Source organism: Pimephales promelas, chromosome 2 (assembly GCF_988280905.1).
Source record: "Pimephales promelas chromosome 2, fPimPro1.hap1.1, whole genome shotgun sequence".
Classification (NCBI taxonomy): domain Eukaryota; kingdom Metazoa; phylum Chordata; class Actinopteri; order Cypriniformes; family Leuciscidae; genus Pimephales; species Pimephales promelas.
The window spans coordinates 37,329,417-37,351,156 of NC_142770.1; the positions used below are offsets into that span (position 1 = coordinate 37,329,417).

A 21,740-nucleotide genomic window follows, 5' to 3' on the forward strand; every position below is an offset into this window, starting at 1 on the left:
CCATCCAGTTCAGTTAATCCTCTGTCATAGAATAATAAATAAATAATAAAATAAACACTTACTATGGTGTTTTTTGCTCTTTTGATTGTTGTGGTACAAGTGGAACGTTGTTCACTCGTTGCAAACGGTGTATGTTTCAGTCTGATGTCACCTTGAATGTCTGTACTCTCATCTACACTGGAATTATCAGAGTCCTCATAAGTTGCAGGTCTCATCTAAGAAAGACAAAACAGGCAAACAGGCTTTACAAAAAAAATGCTTTTGAAGTATGAGGCAATTAAAGAGAAATGGTAGTAGCATTGAAAAATAAATACCCGTTTATAGGATGTCATCATCATTTTAGGACACAAAATGTCGTCTTCACTGTCTGAGTAATCAACCAAAGACTGTTAAGAAAAAAAAAAAGAAATAAAGTGAAAACTTGTCCTTACAGTTTAGGGCAAAATGTTGAAGACTTTCTTGAAGCAAAATAAAATATTATTAAACAATTTCAAAAATAAATCATGGTCATGTATTTGACAAGTAGCTAACTTAGGATAACATAAGTAGCTAACAGGACCCTCCAGTTTAGGGTCCTGGGGCTCGTTCTTCGTACGTCGCTAACTCAGCTGGATTTGATTGTTGGCGATTTGCCATGATCTTGGATCGTTTGGTTCTTCGACGCTCATCCTGGACTTGCTGTCATAGCAACAGGTCCGTCAGCTTGAACCTGCTCGTGAGCAGGCTTATTTCATGTAAACAGGATTAGATCGCGGCTGATACGGAAAGTCCTTCAGCGCAGCGCGATAGTGTAGCTTAATTTCTGAGATTTATTTTTGTTTTCTCGTGAAACGATCGTCGTGAGGGTGTCGTTTAAATACATTTTTATTTTGTTGGAAATGCACATTAATGTTCGATTTGATATCGGGCTTCAACAACAGCACAAAATGTTTGCATTGCCCTAAAATTATTTGGAGATGCGGAGAACTTGATAAGCTTTCTGTCGTGCCATTCACAAAGTAGTGCTCTTAGTTTTTTTTTTTTTTTTTTGCCAACTTAGGGTATATTATAATTTTTAATGAAGATAATGCAATCATGATGACCATGCCGATTATGACTTACAGTCCCTCAGGCTTAACTTACGTGATTGGTGCCATACACTGTAGACTACACACATGTTCCCATCAAGGCCTCAATGAAGGGATTTTGTGAGCAGAAAGGGGGCTTATACAGTGCAGCCAAATTACTATTATAATTTTTAATATTCCAGATTTGGAATATTATATCACTTTTTTTAAAAGGCATTTGACTGAGTAAAATCTCTTAGATGGTGTGTGACCATGTTCTATATCACAAATCAGTGTAAAGCAAAATGGCCAGGATCTGTGCATGACTCAAGAATTTTAAGAGATTCACATTTATGAACATTATTTGAACATGGTAAGGAAAGTTATAAATATCAAACTCACGGTATTACATACACTTATGCTGAGAACTGCATTTTTCCATTAAACAGGTGATTACAACAGGATCCTGCATGGAGACAGGTGTTTTATGACCCCATTCCCTGACCCAAACCCCAGACCAGTTACAATGCAGCTCTAGGACAAGGGCACACAATGACATGAGCTTTGGCCAATAAAGGGAAGATTTCAGGGTCTAAAAAGCCTGAGGGTTGCACCTGACAGGGCCTGTGACATTGCATGTGCCATATTACACAACACTGCCAACATCAGAAAAAGAAAAAAAAAAAGTTTAATTAAGCCTAAAATAAAAGACAAGACAAATTTGCAAAACTCTATTTGCTTAGAGTTTTATTTCAATAGTTCTTTAGTTTTTATTGCAATAGTACTCTGTGTGATTTTACTCTGAAGTTTATTTTGAAGCAACTCTATTTCTAGTGCAATTTTTTCTTAGTCAAGTTCTGTTTCTCCCCCTGATTTTTGTTTTTTCAAAATACTCTATTTTCTGTTGAAGACTCATAAAGGGAAAAAATGCAACAAATAAAAAGCAAAAGTTGTCTACACTGCCCACCCCTGTATCACTGCTGTGTGCAGACTCTTCTGTAGGCCTTTCTGTACATGTGGACTCTTGTCAGAAATAATAGGCATAGGCACAAGTAGAAATCAATTAAAGCCATCAATTAAATTAAAGTACTTCCTCCAAAGGACAGTCATCTGAGAAGTTTTCTTCAGTCTCCAGTGCAATGTGATTGATAACTCATGGCAAAATATTTTTACATTAACATAAGTTTATCAGTTTTTACTTTCACAAGACAAAGCAATTTATCATTACTCAAGATTTAACAGTTGAAATGACTAAACCAGACATTTGGATTATAGGTCTACTTCATTTAATGCAGCAACAAATTATTTCACAGTGTACAAAGATAATTTAAATCTCATTTCCCAGTGATGAAGGTGTTGCTACTGGTCCCTGATGTGAGTCTGGGAGAGCTGAACCCAGGGATGCCCTTCACAACAGGGCAATTCACATTCAACCCAAGGGTCAGCTCTTCTGCCAGGGTCAGGAGCATCATTATTTTTTTTTTCTCAGCCTTTTTTCTGGTTGCTTTTATAAACAGACAATCATTTATTTAACAGTGCCTTTTTAAAAGAGACTAGTAGGCCTATTAAGGTCTAGTAAAATTACCATTAAGTAGAATATTTTTGTACTTAACTTTCACCATGTCCATTATTATAGTGTGGTGACTCGACATTACAATGAACAAAGTAATTATGAAATTATGAAAATAAAAATAAAATAATAATAAGTTATTAAAACATTTAACATGGCCACCACAAACGCATTTAATTTGTCTTCTAGTTTTGCCAGCACTCTCTCCTGGCTTTTGCACACTTTGAGGTGTTCCTGGCGTTTTAATTAAAGACTGAAATTCGGCATAACCTTGCATTAAAAGCGCTTGCTCTGCTTGGGAGAAAAACTGGGCGTGTTCTTTGGCCATGCTGAACAGCCAATAGCAGCGCTGCTGATCACTGGTTCTGCTATCGATACATGTCCCCTTTTAAACCAACGCGAGAACGCGCAGTTATCTCAGATAACTCAATCCAGCGATACTAATAATAAACAACAGGTGTGTTCGAAGAACCCAATTAGCCGGATCATGATTAGCACGATGATATTATCTTGGATGTCTCATTTGATCTCGGATGTTTTAAGCAACGTACGAAGAACGAGCCCCAGAACACCGAGAATCCTCAGCAGAGAACCTAAATGAGAAGTGAGTAATGGCTGCTAATTTACAGAGAGAGGAGAAAAAAAAACTATTGGTGATTTATGCTAAAATATATAAACAATTAATACTCCGCAACAGCGATGAAAATGATGATGAGTCCTTTGAAGTCCCGATGAAGAAAGGCCATGCAAAAACATCTGCTGATGAATTTGCTGTGTAATTTTTATTATATGTTTTGTAAAAAAAATCAGAATGTCGTAACTGTTGTTTGTTTCCGTATCAGTGAAATACTTTCTATCTCTGTAGTTCCAATAATGGGTTAGAAGATCCCCTTGTCCCCGAAAGTCCAGCACAACCCAGCCAAACTATGGAAATTGTAAGTAACAGTATTTATTATTGTTATTGTTTTTTTTTTTGTGTGTGTGTAACATGAGAAAATGTTGATGTATTGTCAGAAGATTTTTTTTCCCCTTCCTAATTTTGAGATAATCTTGCAATTTTAAGAAAGTCAGATTTGTGAGAGAAAAAGTCAGTTACCTTTTTAATTTTTTCTTTATTCTGTGGCAGAAACAAGCTTCCATACGCAAAAAAGGTTCAAAAGACTTTGTTTAATTTTTCTAATTGTTTGTCTGTGATGTATATACATTTACACACACAGAATGGATTTTGTTAATGTAACTGCATGCTTGTGTATGTTAAAGGATTAGTTCACTTCAAAATGAAAATTCTGTCATTTACTCACCCTCAAGTTGTTTCCATCTTATGAATTTCTTTCTTCTGTTGAACACAAAAGAAGATATTTTGAAGAATGTCGGTAACCAAACTGTTGATGGGCCCCATTAGGGGTGTAAGAAAAAATTGATACTCTTGAGTATCGCGATATTTTATTGTGCAATACTGTATCGATTTTCAGAAACACAATATCGTTTTTTTTTTTGTGGCTATGCACACAAAAGACGCACCAGACGCACCACTAGCCTAACGTTTTGCTAGAACCAACATGGCTATGGCTGAACCCAGTGTCAAGACCCGGCTCCTGCTCTGTTCTTTTCGGCATGTTAATCAATGAGTGCGTTCATTCACACCGCAAGCAGTAGCCGTGCCCGTCGAGGCTCGAGCAGGACCGTCGCGTGAGCAACAGTGAAACGGGGGTTTCGGCAGAGAGTATATAAGGGCGTCGCACACCAGACGAGAAGCTCAGCACCACATCTTTAAAATTCGAACACATTATTCTCTATGAGTGTACACCGGCGGCGCCATTCGGCGTCTGCCCGCGGCGCCCAGCAACGGCTCAGGGCCGTGTTCAAAATCCTGCTGCGCCACAGAGCGCCATTTACATAGTTTTATATAAAATTTAAATTATTTTTGGCTCAAATCGTTGCTAATGTCTCCTGACTTCGCCCTATCCTGCAATATGCATTTAGTTTTGCATCCATTTACAGAAATCAGCTGCTTGAATGACAATTGCTGATGTTATTGGATTTTCAGCTAAGATTCTCAATTCATTCAGTGAACGGATGCTCTGAGGTTAAGACTGCAGACTAAACAACGATTGTATTTTATTGTGCAGTACAATCATAACATAGAACAGACATTACCTTCATTTCATGTCATTAAACATAACAATATTGCTGGCCATACACTGATGAGAAAGTGCACGTCCGGTGTGGGATAGTTATGCCTACCTGGAGTTATCCTGCGTGGTGCAGCCGCTGCAGCGCTGCGCTTCTCGTCTGGTGTGCGACCTCCCCACCCCCCCTGTCTATTTTTAAGTTTATAACCAACTTCTAAAAACACATTTAACCAATGGCTTTTTGGCTCTTTTTATGGCTTTTTCTAAAATTATAGTCCTACTTAAAAAAAATAATCCCAATTTATCGCCTTATGGACAGTATCGAAATATATCGCAATATATTGAATCGTGACCCATGATGCATATCGTATCGCCAAATTCTTGCCAATACACAGCCCTAGGCCCCATTGACCTCCATTGTATTTTTTTTTTCCTATGGAAGTCAATGGGGTCCATCAACTGTCTGGTTACCGACGTTCTTCAAAATATCTTATTTTGATTTCAACAGAAGAAAGAAATTCATAAGTTTGAAACAACTTGAGGGTGAGTAAATGATGGCAGAATTTTCATTTTGAAGTGAACTAATCCTTTAAGTGTAAGAAGTATAATAGAATAATGTACAGTCTACAATATATACAACAATATAAATTTTAATGATTGTTTTTGTTACTTTCTCAGAAAATTAATAAGTCTCTTTATTCCATGATGTCTCTTTTCTCCCATTTTTTTTTTTTTTTTTTTACTCTGCCTTTGTGTTCCAGACTTCAAATGATGAGAATATCAGCGATGCCGATAGAATATATCGGGAATGCCAGCAGAGCGGACCACTTTGTTTTTTTGACTGTGTCCCTCCAGCTGGCATGAACCATTGTCTAAAGATTGGCGAGGGGACATGTGCAGAGGTCTTCTCAGCTATATCCCATTCCAATGAGACCGTCGCTCTCAAAGTATGTGCTCAATTTATCCATATACAATTTCATTGTAGAAGCATACTATTTACTGTCTTACAGGGCACAGGGTGACTTAATGCACCTAACACATACATAAGTTCAAAATGTATTTTAAATATTATATCTATTTATGTAAATAGATGTTTAGTCACTGATTTTTAAGCAGAATTATTTCTTAAACATACAAAAATGACTGAAGTGATGTTTAAGTGTAATTTGGTTTCTGAAGTAATTTAACTTCAAATTACATTAATGATTTTTAAAACATAATGAAGACATGACAATACAACAAACTATATTAAGTTAAATTACTTCAGAAACTAAATTTTCCTGTCAGAAATACTCCTCACAACTTTCCTGTCAGAAATACTCCTCTCAACAAATCCTGTCACAATTCAAATTACATTAATGATTTTTAAAACATAATGAAGACATGACAATACAATAAACTATATTAAGTTAAATTACTTCAGAAACTAAATTTTCCTGTCAGAAATACTCCTCTCACAACTTTCCTGTCAGAAATACTCCTCTCAACAAATCCTGTCACAATTCAAATTACATTAATGATTTTTAAAACAAAGACATGACAATACAATGAACTATATTGTGACAGGATTTGTTTTGAGAAGAGTATTTCTGACAGGAAAAGTTGGTTTCTGAAGTGATTTAACTTCAAATTACATTAATGATTTTTAAAACATAATGAGGACATGACAATACAATAAACTATATTAAGTTAAATTACTTCAGAAACTAAATTTTCCTGTCAGAAATACTCATTGTGACAGGATTCGTTTTGAAAGGAGTATATCTGACAGGAAAATTTAGTTTCTGAAGTAATTTAACTTCAAATTACATTAATGATTTTTAAAACGTAATGAAGACATGACAATACAATAAACTATATTAAGTTAAATTACTTAAGAACCTACATTTTCCTGTCAGAAATACTCCTCTCAGAACGAATCTTGACACAATAGTGTACTGTCAGGGACTTCATTTCGTTTTATAAAATCATTCATATAATATAAAATTAAGTTTAAAAAAAATTACTTCAGAAAATACATTTTGCTGTCAGAAATACTCCTCTCACAACAAATCCTGTCAAATTATAGTTTATTAATCCTCTATTGTCAGGCTGTCTCGTCACCATCATTTGGGCCCTATATATCACTTTCCTTTTATTGGAATAATTACGTTTTTTGTTGTGATTCAGTTACAATTTAGGCAACATTTGAAGAAAAACACAAAGTGACTTCAGAAGTGACCTCAGAAAACAGGTGTTGATGAATGATCAAAGACAAGGGGCGCCAGGGTCTTTTATTCTTGGCAGAAGTCCAATCAGAAATATCACCAAGGCACATGATGACCTTTGGCCAATTGTCTTCTTTTTTCTTGCGTGCATGTAATAATAAACCTTATGAAGCCCCGCCCCTTTTCAGCGCTACTGGGTCATTAACTCTAATTTTGTTCTGTTTGTTTTTCTACAGTACATTGGACGCCCGGTGGAATGATTTGTTTTTAATAAATGTTATTTAATATGTTTTTATTGAATTTATTATTTTAATGATTGTATTTATTGCTATATTATATGCATTAAATAACTTATTTTTAATTGTATTTATTATAATGTTTAAAATGAACTTATTTTTAATTAACTATTATTATTTATTTAAATAAACGTATTTTAATTAATTGTATTTATTATAGTAATGCATGTATTTAAATTAACTTCTTTTTAATGAACTTCATTTATTATAATGTATTTAAATAAACTTGTTTTTTATGCACTAGTATGCCTATTTATTATTTTAAAAATTGATGTATTTAACTTCATTTTATTTAACTTTATTTTTTTTATTGACTTTATTTCTTTAATAATTTTATTGTTGTTGGTATTCTTTAATGATGTATTATTTGATTAAACACAATGGGGAAATTTTATAAAATTTAAAACGTACAAAAATAGGTGACCGTTACCAGTTTTCAGCACGTGATTGATTATAACCAATGAGACTGCTGGAACTGCGTTTCGGAAATCAATCATCCTGTTCTCTCGTCGACGAACTCGTGTTGCTGCAGTCAGGTAACTGTCTTATGTCTTTTAAAATTCAGAAGAATCGTCAAAATAGTGGTGAATGAATTAATTGGACTAAAAATAAACGTATTATTTCCTGATTACGACAGAGTATTACGACCTATGAGTATTACTTTCGTCTATGCTGTTCAAACTTAGAGGCCTGATGTAACGTAACGTTAGCCGAGTAGACAAGCCATTAACGTTATTGTTACACTCCAAGGTAACTTAACGGTAATTTCAGAGTTAATTTGCGTTTTAAATGTTTATCTTTTGAAACGTATAGGAGTTAATTAACGTTAACTGGAATTTATTTACGTCCGTTTTGTTATTGGGATGTGATGTTAATAGCCGAGCCATAAATGCCGGGCTAAGTCGATATTGTGCACAAATTGAACATGTAAAGGCTTTAACTTACGTTTTAAATACAAAAGCAAACGAAGCTGTTTATGTAATACACAAGATAACGTTGCTACGACGCTCTCACTCACACGACGCCACTCCATGTTCTCGCGTACTATGGCAGGCAAGCCGTTTTAGCTTAAATTGTACCCAGCCTTACTCGTCATTATTGCATTTTTACCAGTAAGAATTCAATTAGAGAGCTTTACAATTTAATTCCTACTAGTAGCAATTACAATTATATAGCTCTCTGATTAAATTCGTACTAATAACAATTACGATTAGAGAGCTCTTTAATTCGATTTTTACTAGTAAGAATATAATTGCAGAGCTCTTTAATTGAATTCCAGAGCTCTGCAATTGCATTCTTACTAGTAAGAATTACATTAGAGAGCTCTCTAAATCAGTTTTTTTACTAGTAAGAATTACATTAAGAGAGCTCTTTAATGCAATTATTACTAGTAAAAACTGATTTAGAGAGCTCTACAATTCAATTCTTACTAGTATTGAATTGAAAACTTTTAATATGAAACAAGCGCTCACCTTTCAAATTTGGTCAATTTAAAAAAGAAATTCAAACTATAAATATATCTTTGTGGCTTTATAATGTGTCTGACAGAACGCTTAGATAATCAGTTAAAGCCGACCATCTCTTCTTTCTAGTTCATTTACGTTATAGCATCAAATAAACATGAATGAACAGCTGAATGTATGTTGTTTTAACCGCGGAAAGACGTCAGTAACGTTACACTCCGTTTCTCAAGTTCAAATCCTCCAACGTTAATATAATTCTCCTGTCTGCTGTGTCGGACAAAATGGCGGATTATGATTGGTCAGGTCACCTGTCAATCAAACTCCCTGCAAAGGGTCAATTACGTATGATTCATGTTTCAGCCTTTCATAATAGAGGGAATGCGCATGACGTCACCGTCGGCCGGCGTGCCTGCAGTTCCTCACAGTGAGTGGCAAAAAGACTGAGCGGCTGTATATGTGTTCAGCGTGAATACCGCGAAAAACAAACACCACACACACAAATAAAGTGGGAAAGAGCTTTGCGATTGACTGTAGGCCTACAACTAGATTTGACAAAACATCGGAGGTATATTTTTACAGACTGCTATGGAAAGAGGAGCAAATGGATCGTAGCAATTCACAGAAACAACTGGACTCCAGTCAGCCAAAGGTGGATTTGCAGTTATCATTTTGTGTCAATATGCTGAATTTAGCTGTAAAACCATACCTGTATATTTTGTATTGTTATATACATTAACAGCTCATCAATTAAATATTTATCATTGCATATTTTGCATTATTGGATGTTGTTTTTTTTATAAACACTGACCAAAAACCGTATAAAGTTTTAGAGCTGGACGATATGATATAGGATATAACACTGATATAAGTGATCACCCGGATTTAGACCTACCTATATTATATTTAAAGCGTTCACAGGCAAATTTGCTTTATGTTTAGGTCTTGCTTTTATTTCCCTGGTGTCGAAATCAGGCAGTAAATGTCAGGCAACACGATTCCTGGCTGCATGTCAATATCCATGGATCACTGGATCTTTAGTAAGTTGTAAGGAACACTATATTGAGTCCAACATTTAGTTTAAATTGATAAAATTGTTCGATTTAGTCGCATTTCCGCAGTTTTTCCCTATTGAATCCAGTCACGCAGCAGATCTTTTGCCACTCGGTCAGGCTGAGGGGGGTTGTCACGCGGGAAAGTCACGTGTCAAATGCATTCCCTCTATAGATTGCTGTCAGATTCAGCTTCTCACTCTCTCTCTCTCTCTCTCTCTCTCTCTCTCTCTCTCTCTCTCGCTCTCTCGCACACACACACACACAAACTGTTTTATTTACAATATATTTACATGTAAATGTATGTTTTTGCTCTACATCATTACACAATTTAAGAAGAACATTACTTTCGTTGGCTGCACATATTGTCCACCCAATTTTTTTCTTTACATAATTTATGCAATATAATCTACTTATGATGTTTGTATTTGTAACATATTGCTGTAATCATTTCTATTAACTATATAAAGTTCATCATCAGTACATTCTATTTCTCACTATTCTATTCTAGACATAAATGATTATAGGCATTATATGATCTTAGGCATAGCAAACTGATTGGTCAGTGATGATTTCTCTTTAGATTGAATAAATATCTACATTGACTAAGATATTCAGTGATGCTTTTTTTCTTCTTCCTTTTTCACTTTAGAAAACGGTCATTGCCTCTGCTAGGTAAGTATCCTTTTTGATTCACGCTTTCCAAATTCTCACACACCTATGTAATATATAAGATGGTGATTATTTTTTTCATCCTTTTTGTTTTTTCTTAACAGCATAAAAGAAACCCAAAGGCTCTTTTAAGAGCCATCTGCCCTTCTGCAATCACAGGTACTTGTTGCTGTCACTCTTAAAGTTACTTTTGATCCAGATGCCCTGCTCATCCAGCCAGATGAGGCAAGCATCACATTCTGCTGGTTTCATGCAGTTTCTTTATTATTTTATTTTAATATGGATCAAATTTTTAATTTTTTGCAAACAAACTATAACTAAATTTCCCAGAATTATTGGTTGAGTATTTCTAGAATTGAGATCATCATGAATTTATGAATATATATTCAAATAAATGTTTATAAAGTATGTTTATTTAATTAATTTTGTATAGTATTTTTTGAAACATTGTTATGATTATCTCTTTATGGAAATTGATCTCTATGGAATTTGGTTTATGGAATACGGTTTTTAATGCCTTTTTTGTTGCAGTGCTGGTCATCTCTGGTGATGCTCGCCATGTAAGTACTACTGTAATGCTATTTGCACTGCATATATTTACCACTAAATGTTAATGCAATATAATTATCAATGCGTATGATGACTCATCTAAGAAAATGTTTTTAAAACAGACTAAAAAACTACATCCCATATTTAATTTATCCCACAAAATTTAATTGCAAAGTGATCCATTCATTCTCAAATGATCAAGAGTGCGTGTTTTAACACACGCATCGTTCTTATACAGATCCAAGATGAAAACGGCATCGTGTTCGTCACTATTTTGTTTCCTTAGCACATTAACAAAACAATTAATGACACTAATAACACTTATGCTACTAAATAAAAGTAACATCACTAAAATGACACAGGCCTAATAACAGTCTTTAGTTTACGAACACAGCAAAACTCTGCCATCTTTAAAAATCAAAAGTAGCTTCAAATACTTGTTAAACAAGAAATATTCTTCTTCCTTTTTTCCCCACTGTCATTAATGTAGAAATATTAAGCCAGTAAATTAAGACATTCACTATATCATTATATCCATCATCATCTCTGAGAGAATTCAGCGACAGATGCCGAAACGTCAGTCCGTTTTTTTTACTTTCACTTCCAGAGAATGAGCGCGGTTACATGCACGTTCTTAACCCGATTTTGCTGAATAAACTGACAATGCATGTGGTCATGTAAACGCACTAACCCGTTTTCCTTTATCGAAGTCAAGTCGTAAGTTTGTATAAACCGATCGACTCAGCTAGATTTTTGCCCCTTATTCTGATTTCTCCTGCCGTTTAAAACACATTAACTCGCGTTCTTTGGGCTTATTGAAGTGCGCATATGTGAAGTGTAGGAAGACGCATATCTTAAACTCTGACTCTTGACCCAAGAAATTATTAAAACCTGTTTTTAACTACAGAAATACTGTCAAAATGCTGCATCTGTAAAGATCTTTTTTACCTCACTATATCGGGAAATAACCTAATCAAGCCTATTAATAAACACTCCACCTTTGCTAGCAAAATAGTTAATAATCAAATAAGTAAGCCCCGCCCCCTCACGATAAGATCATGTATTGCCGATCTCGGATATGAAAATGGAGCATGTCGCCCAACACTATGAAAATGGTGAATGAAAAATGTTGTCAGTTCTGTTTTGCTGTTAAAACTTAACATTGTTTTCTTGTTCGCAGTGTTGGTCATCTCTGGAGAAGCTCACCATGTAAGTACTACTGTAATGCTCATTTGTTGGCCATTTGCACTGTATATTGTTCACTTACTTTTGATTGGTAGAAAGTTTTAAAATCACTGCAGCATGTTTATGAATTATTATGGGACAACATAATATATCTTTGAAGAAGAATGTATAACAATACACAATTTTGATAAATGTAAACGTGGACTTATTTGAGCTGTGAACAAATCTAAATTGTTTCTTTTTTTTTCTTCTTTTTTATTTTAGATTGGAAGTTGTGTCCATCTAGGTAAGTATTGTAATGAGTCAGCAGACACAAGGGGATCCATATGCAGCTTTTATAGAGTAGTCTGACAGGCATGGATTGGCAACGGAGACAAGGCAGAGACAAACCATATACAAGAAAAGGGTCAAGACAGGTAGAGAGAATCAGAGTCCAGTAAACAGTCCAGGGTCAGGACAGGCAGAGAAGGGTCAGCAACAGTAAACAATCCACAGGTCAAACACAGGAATCAAACTCGGGAAGATAACGCTTAGAAATGATGGCCTGGGCACATCAAGACTTCGCCCTGGTTTGGTGTGTGGAACCGTACACCTGAACTGTGTAATCAGCACAGTGCAGGTGTATGGTGTTTCATATAATCAGTCCAGGGAGGTGCGTGATGGGAAATGTAGTCCATGATAATCCAGGGAGTGCGTGGCTAATCGTGACAAGTATAATTGTTTAACAGAATGTTTTTGCAACAGAGAAATCTGTATAGTGAAATTTGGAATGTTGTTTACTAAGATTTAAAAAATAATAATAAATTCCATCTTTAGTTATAACAAAAAATATAAGTTACTTATTGATGTATTCAAAATGATTAATGCAATGGCAATATAGTTCTTATTCACATTTAATGATTCAATAATTCCTGTACTTTTATATAGGCATGTTTGTGTGTTTTAAGAATGTATTTAACTTGTTTTTGTGTGTGTGTGTGTGTGTGTCTGTCTGTCTGTGTGTGTGTGTGTGTGTGTGTGTGTGTGTTATCTATCCTGTCCTATCCTATCCTATCAACACCTTATATCCATTTTCATTCAAACCTTTATCCTGCTTATTTGCTTAAACCTTTGCCATTTCTTCACTTTCTCTTCCCAAACTGATAAAAAAAAAAATCTGGCCTTGCATCCCAAAACGCTGCTGCTCTGCTTGCTGCTTGCTTGCTCGCAACCCAAACGCTACCAATCTGCAATCTCTTCCTCAATGCAAAACCAACCCAAACGCACCAATGCAGCTTGCTAACGCATCTTAAAAAAGAGCCAGTAAACCCAAACTTTTGAACCCAAAAACCAATTGATTTACAGTGCCAGACAGTCTTGAAAGAGGGACCATCTCCAGTCTGCCCTGCTGATCTTCTGTCCTGCTGATCTCCAGTCTGCCCTGCTACCCTCCTGATCTAAGGACTGCGTTGGAAAAGCAAACATACAGTCATTTGTTTGATAACCATCTGTTTAGCTTTACATTACATAGGGTTGTTTATTGTCTATGATCTTATAACATATTTAAATTAATTTAACTTGATTAGTTTTTGTGACTGCTGATATTCTGTCTCCAGTCTGCCCTGCTACCCTCCTGATCTGAGGACTGCGTTGGAAAAGCACACACATACACACACAGTCATTTCTTCGATAACCATCTGTTAACCTTTACATTTCATAGGGTTGTTTATTTTCTATAATCTTATCACATATTTAAATAAATTTAGCTTGTTTAGTTTTTGTGACTGCTTTGCATCCGCCTGTATTAATAAAGTCCGGTTTCTGTTCAGTAAGTTGAGTCTTGTAACGTCTATACTGTATTGTTGAGTTCACAATCTTTTGGGCATCATTTTTTAAACCGGTCTAATATTGTTTGGTGACATCAGTGGTTAGCCGTTTACAACTTTCTCATTTTTTGAGTGACATTTGTAATTAATTACAAATGATTTACTTTTAGCTTCTGACCAAGGCTGTATCTCAATACTAGTCCTACTTGATCTTAGCGCTGCGTTCGACACTATAGATCATATAATACTCTTGGATCGACTACAAAACTTCACTGGTGTCCAGGGACAGGCATTAAGCTGGTTTAGATCGTACTTATCGGACCGTTCTCATTTTTTCTGTTTAAATGGGAAAAAATCAAAGATAACGTCAGTAGACTATGGAGTACCGCAAGGATCGGTTTTAGGCCCTCTGCTATTCTCAATATATATGCTGCCACTTGGTAATATTATAAGAAAACATGGAATTAATTTCCACTGTTACGCTGACGACACTCAATTATATATTTCATCACGACCAGATGAAAACACTAACTCATCTAAAATGACAGAGTGTCTCAAAGATATAAAATGCTGGATGACGCGTAATTTCCTGCTATTAAATTCAGATAAAACGGAGGTATTACTTATTGGTCCAAAAAACTACTCACAAAACCTCTCACAATACAACTTTAATATAGACGGATGTCCTGTTACTTTATCCACAACAGTAAAAGACCTGGGTGTTATACTAGACCGCAACTTGTCGTTCGAAAATCATATTTCATATGTTACAAGAACAGCCTTTTTCCACCTTAGAAACATTGCTAAGCTGCGTAACATGCTATCTATTTCTGATGCAGAAAAATTAGTTCACGCATTCATGACCTCGAGACTAGATTACTGTAATGCTTTATTAGCCGGTTGTCCTGCATCCTCAATAAACAAGCTACAGTTAGTACAAAATGCAGCTGCTAGAGTTCTTACTAGGTCAAGAAAATATGATCATATAACACAGATTTTATCATCTCTACACTGGTTACCTATTAAGTTCCGCATCAACTACAAAATACTACTACTGACCTATAAAGCCCTAAATGGTTTAGCACCTATGTACTTAACGGACCTTCTTTCGCCCTACAATCCACCGCGTTCCTTAAGATCACTAAATTCAAGGCTTCTGGTCATTCCTAGGATATCGAAGTCCAGTAAAGGAGGGAGGGCGTTCTCGCATTTAGCTCCAAAACTCTGGAATGGCCTTCCCGATACGGTCCGAGCCTCTGACTCGCTGACACAGTTTAAAACTAGATTAAAGACGCATCTCTTTAGTCAAGCATTCATATAATGCTTACCTTCTAGTCCTCTGTTATGCCATACGGAACCGTTTGCCACTGAAACTGCTTAACGCACCAGTGGGGCTCGACCGCCTTTTAGACAAACGGGTCGGCGCGTATGGTTGGGTTGCGGAGAGTTCGGGTTACGGAGAGTTTGTGAGTTATAACGGAAATTATTATGAACATCAGCTATGCTAATTATTTCCCATCTGCCTTTCTGCTGTTATCTCGGGACGCTTGTCCCGAGAAAAATGGCGTTCGTCAGGTCCAGTTTTGTGTCCAGCCTCTCACGGGGATTTCGGATGCCCCAACGCCTGTGATGAGACGACTCAACGCCTGTGAAGAGACGACTCAACGCCTGCGATATGTTATGGCGCCGTTTGATTCATAAACAATATTTATATTTAATATTTATATTTAAACAATATGAATGTAAGCCAGAGGAGAACTGGCCCCCGACTGAGCCTGGGTTCTCCCAAGGTTTTTTCTCCATCCAATCTGATGGAGTTTTGGTTCCTTGCCACTGTCGCCTTGCTTTTGGCTTGCTTTGAGCTTGCTCAGTTGGGGTTATTTAGTGTTTAGCAATGTTGTTGATCTGTGTTGTGCTACTTTCATGTTATCACTGTGAAGCTGCTTTGATACAATCTGTATTGTGAAAAGCGCTATATAAATAAATGTGACTTGACTTGACTACTTGGAGGGCTGCCAGTCCTTTCGTCTGATAGCAGCAATCCATCGATGCCTTCTCTTCCCATCAAATGGAATGCGATAAAAGGATGTATTGGCTTTACCCTGTCTATTAGCACACCCCACGGCACAACACGAAATAACCATTTTATATGAAGAACGAACACAAACACGTACTAATTTGGCTTGCCGTCCGTCTACAGAATAGCTCTTCCGCTGTCCGTCATGGCGTTCAGAATTCGCGCGAGTAGAGCGTGACGTCACGTGCAAAGGGTCTATAGCTTGTGTGTTAAGAAAATGTAAGCATTGTGGAAATGTGTTCACTGACTGCATATTGTGTGAAAACAACATGAAATGTGTGAATGGTGTGGCCACAAAAGATCGATGTTGTGCTAATTGATATTGTATGATATTGTACTGTACAACTTTGAAACACCATCTTACAGAAGTAAAATTTATTGTTTAAATGTTATTACATGTTAATATTTCCAACAAAGTATGTTTTTTGTGTTTCTTCTGTAGGGAACAGAAGAAGTCCTCTTTGTTGGGTTCCATGCAAGACCTGGTAGGCTAATGTACATTTTATTACATCGTGCCGCGGTTCGCGTGAATGTGAAAGCAGCACGGATTAATCCGGGCGCGCACTTTTTCAGGAAGTAAAGTATCCTGCGCATGTGTTTTAGCTTATTGTGATGTATTCAGTTAAATAAAACACTTGTAAGGGATGATAGTGTTGATGATTTACCTTGGGTACGAGCGAGAGTGAGCCTGCAGTGTATTCGTGCATTGTGTGTGAAATCAGGGCACCACATTTGGAAATCCACTGTCTCCTCAAAAGAGTCCGTTTGCAAGCAGCAGAAGTCCACCTTATGTGACACACGCACAGTAAACATGTATACATAGTTCCCACAGGCAAAAAAATTGTCACGTGACCTCCCCGGAGACGCCATCTTTGAGGGCAAAAGCTGCAGTGTTTACCAAGTTTTATTTTACCGTCTGAGTTTTACTAGAGATTTTTACTAGAGTTTTACTTTTCTGTTTATAATGTAACGCAAATCATGAAGAGGCAATGTGAAAGAGATTATAAAGAGAATCTATCACCACAAGACAGAGAGAGGTACTATGCGAAAATTTCATTAATAAATGGTGTGGATCCGTATGCGCTAACTAAGGACGCACTGAGCACTGATTATGCAGCTTTGCCTCAGATACAATATTTTCATGTGTACCATTATCTAGTATTGGCTAGGAGTTTTTACACATTTGAGCAATTCCGAACCTGGAAATCACTCGACGCGTACAATCAGTTTGCCGAGGGTTGGGTTGGTGACGTTCGCTCAAGTGCAATCAATGGAAAAGTCGTCATCATAGCAAAGGTATAGTATGATGCTAGACTATCTGTCTATTAAAAAGCCATACCCTGCACAACTTAATTCCTTCACCTTATAAAACAGTCACCGATGCTTTCTATAATATGCATGTACTTATTTGTACACTGAAGAATAGGGGTGGAACATACATGTATTCGAATTGAAACAAACCGGTGTGGGTGTCATGGACGGTTCTGTGCATGAATATAAAATTAAATAAAACTCGCGTGCAAATGAATAAATGTAATGTGGAACTACTTTATACGCGGGTTCTTTAGGGACATAATCTGAGATTTCAATGCTGGAATGTGTGTGTGTGTGTGTGTGTGTGTGTGAGAGAGAGAGAGAGAGAGAGAGAGAGAGAGAGAGAGAGCGAGCAGGCTAGTTTGCGCAGGTGCGATCTAACAGTGGAAACCCTGTTGTGTTGTATGGTTGTAATACGTCGTCATTTTGTTTATATAAGACATAATTCAAACTCCAAAGTGTTAACTTATATTTCTTAAATTGGGGGTGGTGATGGCGCAGTGGATAAGACACTTCTTTGGTGTGGGAGACCCAGGTTTGAATCCACTGTCAAACTGTTCCAGAGCAAGACCTCTGATATTTATAGCAGTTGTGATTTTTTTGGGATAAAAGCGTCAGCTAAATGAATAAAGGTAAATGTGTGCACTCGCAATAAAACACAACATTGTGCTTTTGTCAAACTGTAAACTACAACTGTCAGCCAACCAAAATCTCTCTCTCACACACACACACCTCAAACAGGACTAATCTGTTTATTTTTAAGTTACACATTCTACAGTGATTAAAAATATTGTTTTAATGGTAGTATTATTTAATACAGAAATAAATTACTTGTAATTAAGATGAGAATAAAGTTAGTGTTAATTAAGGAAAACAAATATATTGATCTCAAATATAGCAAATTATTTTTTAATGCATTCAGGTACAATTACCAAACATATCTCAAGGTCTTTTGTCATTTATTAAATTAATTATATACAACTATTGTCAATGCACTACAAATAAACTGGTTCTATGCCTTAACCTTTTAAATAAAAAGTTATTTAAATAATACAAGGATCTCAGAACCGAGCTATGAACCGAACCGTGACTTCTGTGTGCCGTTCCACCCCTACTGAAGAATATTATTAGAATCTGCATATCAATCTATGTACAACAAGCAACTTGTACATCATGCATATAATATATCAATGACATTATATAAACCCATTTGTTTTCATTAACCCAAATAAGTTTTTGAACTAAATAAAAATGTTCTTTGTTTAGGTCAAACATTCCCAAAGTCTCAATGACAAGCCACTGCGTCCCTGGGTCATCTGCGAGCCTGATGGTTCCGTCAACTTTGCCCACTGTACCTGCATGGCCGGGCTTGGCGAGGTGTGCTCACATGTTGGTGCGCTTCTGTTCTACTGTGAGGCTGCTGCTCGACTGAGTGCATCAACAACTTGCACTCAACAAAAAGCAAAATGGGTACTCCCAACCATCAACAAGGTGGACTATGCAGAAATAAGAAACATAGATTTTTCCACACCAGCTACTAAAAAGAAGAGAATTGATAGTACCATTGCTGGAACACAACTGACAACCCGAACAGCTACAAAATTACCAAATGTTCAAATACCTTCAGAGGAAAATATCAGTGCCTTTATGGACAAGCTTCATAATACTGGTGTCAAATCGGTCATTCTTTCTGTTACTGAAAAATATCAAGATAGTTTCATTCCAACAATTTTGCAAGAAGGTAGCCTACCCATTGTCTTGATTACCCTGAAAGAGGATAAATATATTAACATGGACAAGAACTCATTATTAGCTGAAGCACCATCTGTATTTACTAAGCTGGCAGTAACTGATCAGCAAGTGAAAAATACTGAGGAACTAACCCGGCCTCAACATAAAAGCAAGGAGTGGCATGCGCTGAGGTATGGAAGAATCACTGCTAGCAACATGAAGCTAGTCATTAGCGGTAACTGCCAACAGCCAGCTCCCTCAACAGTTGCGGCAATCTGTGAAAAAAGTCACTTCTCAACAGTTGCCACTGATTGGGGAAAAAGTCATGAAGACGAGGCTTATGACGACTTTGAGAAGTATACCAAAGAAAAACATAACCACTTTAGTCTATGTAAATCTGGACTTTGGATTAACAAGAGCTACCCTTATATTTGTGCTACTCCTGATGGCATCCAGGAGTGCATTTGCTGTGGTAAAGGCATTTTAGAAATAAAATGTACATATAATGCCAGAGAAAGCACACTTAATGAATCTCAGTTGCCTTTTCTTAATGACGATGGCACTTTGAAGATAACAGACAAATACTTTTATCAAGTTCAGACCCAGCTGCTCGTGACAGAAACTGACTATGGTGATTTTGTCATTTGGACTCCACATGAAATGAGCATTCAGAGGATCACCCCTGATACTGATGTCTTCCAGGAAATACTAAGTAAAGCAGAGGACTATTTTTTGAAAGTGGTGTTGCCAGAAGTCATGGGAAACCTCATTACCAGAGAAATTGAACAGGAGAAATACAGAAAACATCAAGATAAGCCTGATGTTGGGGAAGTGGTATGCCACTGCCAAAAATCCCATGTTGCCACTGACACAGTCATTAAATGTACCAGTAAAATGTGTATGATAACGTGGTTCCATCTACAATGTGTGAAGTTGAAGAGGATACCGAAGGCATACACATGCAAGACATGTAAAGGCAAAGGCAAAGGCAAAGCTAAGATCAAGAGTAGTAAGCTCTAGTGACCTTGACTAGTATTCTCATTTGAATTTCACTGCATATTATTTCTCTTGATTGTGTAGTGTTACATTTTTTGGAATATCAGAGGGGACGCTCTTCAGAACAATTTATTTACAGAGACAAAATGCAAACGTATATTTCGTCTTGTTTGACAGAAAGTTTGGACATTACATTTACATTAATTTGGTCATTACATATGTTTTGTCATTGGTTTGACATTACATTTGCTCCTTGTTTTACCGTTTGTTCTTTGTTTTTTATTTTGAATTCTGTAAAGTCTTGTGAGATAACTTGTACTATTGGACTACACAAAAAATGAAATTGAATTGAAAAATGGCACTATAACCAGGATTAGCAGAAATGAACAAATATGTAAAGTTGCAAAAATAAAGCGTTATATGCATGGATGCACAATATGCATGGATAACAATGTTCAGTGTTTTTACACACTTAGACAAATAGTTTGTACAAGACATATCTTGTTGCACTGATCTTTCTAGTTTCAGATGTTTAACCTCTTAATTGAAAGGAACAACAGAAACACATAAATTTGACAAGCAACATGCAACACATGCAATTTTGTCAACAACAGGTAGTTCTTCATTTTCATTCATCAAGATGTCAATTGGCAATTTGCTCTGGAGGATGGTGTATTTGTTGCGAACAAGACCCATGACACGTTCTACATGTATGCGTACATGAGCAATTTTTCTTGTCTGTTCAACTTCAAGGGGTGACAGTTGGGATTTTCCTCTTGTGAAACTGGGAATGTTGATTTGAGCGCAATAGAACCCTACACTGTCTGAAATGTCAAAACCCCGGTCAGCAAGAATGAGGTCTCCAGGCAATAGATTTCTGAGCAATCCACAGTTTTCGGTGATGTGCTTGTCACTGGCTCTTCCTCCCCATGCACTGGATAAGAAGGAAACAGAACCTTGCGGCGTTATCCCAACCAGGAACTTGGTTGTATTGCAGTGCTTGTAGGCAGACCATGTTTTTGCCCTTGCCATCAGGTTCTTCGGTCTCTGAATGGGTATTTCGAAGCAGTCAATTATCACTGCAGTTCTCTGTCCAAAGTTTTTGCGGAACTCCATTGGCATGGTCTTTCTTAATTCTTCCCGTGTTGGCCAGCGAATAATGTGTTTCAACCTCACATAAAGAACGTGAATGTACACAAGGAAAATCCTGGAGGCTGTTGATGTTGAAGTCTGGTAACGATAAGCCAAATCTTGAAGAGGTGTGTTTAGCTTCATACGAGACAATGTCATGACTAATCGTTCAAATTTACCCAGATTACTAAGCCTTGCTGGTGGTAAGTATGGCTCGATGTCATCGTAAATCATCTTTAAGACATCAAATGAAGGCAATCCAGTATAGTATGTTACCAAGTCTTGTCTATCAGCTAGTACTTCCTGTGTCATCCTGAATGTTTTTAGTTGTAGTTTGAGCAATATGTTTTCAGACAACAAACGCTGAAATTCACCTTGAACATCAGGTGTCAATGGTTACATGCTGGTGGTTACATTTTCCCAAAGTTTGAGAAAAGAACAGTTGGGTCCTGCAGCAACATCGTTGTCATCTTCTAATTCATTATCGCTTATGGGGGTAGGATTTAGCTCCCTAAAT

At 36.6% G+C, this 21,740-nt stretch overlaps 2 protein-coding genes and 2 long non-coding RNA genes across 4 annotated transcripts; 3 read left to right on the forward strand and 1 right to left on the reverse strand.

Moving 5' to 3' along the window:
* The first annotated feature begins 2,695 nt into the window (after window positions 1-2,695).
* On the forward strand, window positions 2,696-6,471 carry LOC148997323 (uncharacterized). The gene is made up of 3 exons (XR_016146287.1): window positions 2,696-3,220; window positions 3,482-3,551; window positions 5,510-6,471. It is a non-coding gene; the product is annotated as an uncharacterized LOC148997323 (long non-coding RNA).
* Window positions 6,472-10,906: 4,435 nt separating this feature from the next.
* LOC120479984 (uncharacterized) lies at window positions 10,907-13,980 on the forward strand. The gene is made up of 4 exons (XR_016168938.1): window positions 10,907-10,995; window positions 12,165-12,193; window positions 12,434-12,455; window positions 13,444-13,980. It is a non-coding gene; the product is annotated as an uncharacterized LOC120479984 (long non-coding RNA).
* A 3,076-nt stretch (window positions 13,981-17,056) lies between these two features.
* LOC148997324 (uncharacterized) lies at window positions 17,057-20,116 on the forward strand. The gene is made up of 2 exons (XM_089119795.1): window positions 17,057-17,347; window positions 18,632-20,116. The coding sequence occupies exon 2, from the start codon at window positions 18,725-18,727 to the stop codon at window positions 20,114-20,116; it is 1,392 nt and encodes a 463-aa protein (XP_088975921.1). The 5' UTR covers window positions 17,057-17,347; window positions 18,632-18,724.
* A 394-nt stretch (window positions 20,117-20,510) lies between these two features.
* LOC148997325 (uncharacterized) lies at window positions 20,511-21,522 on the reverse strand. Its single transcript, XM_089119020.1, has one exon. The coding sequence runs from the start codon at window positions 21,455-21,457 to the stop codon at window positions 20,633-20,635; it is 825 nt and encodes a 274-aa protein (XP_088975146.1). The 5' UTR covers window positions 21,458-21,522; the 3' UTR covers window positions 20,511-20,632.
* Window positions 21,523-21,740: the final 218 nt, after the last annotated feature.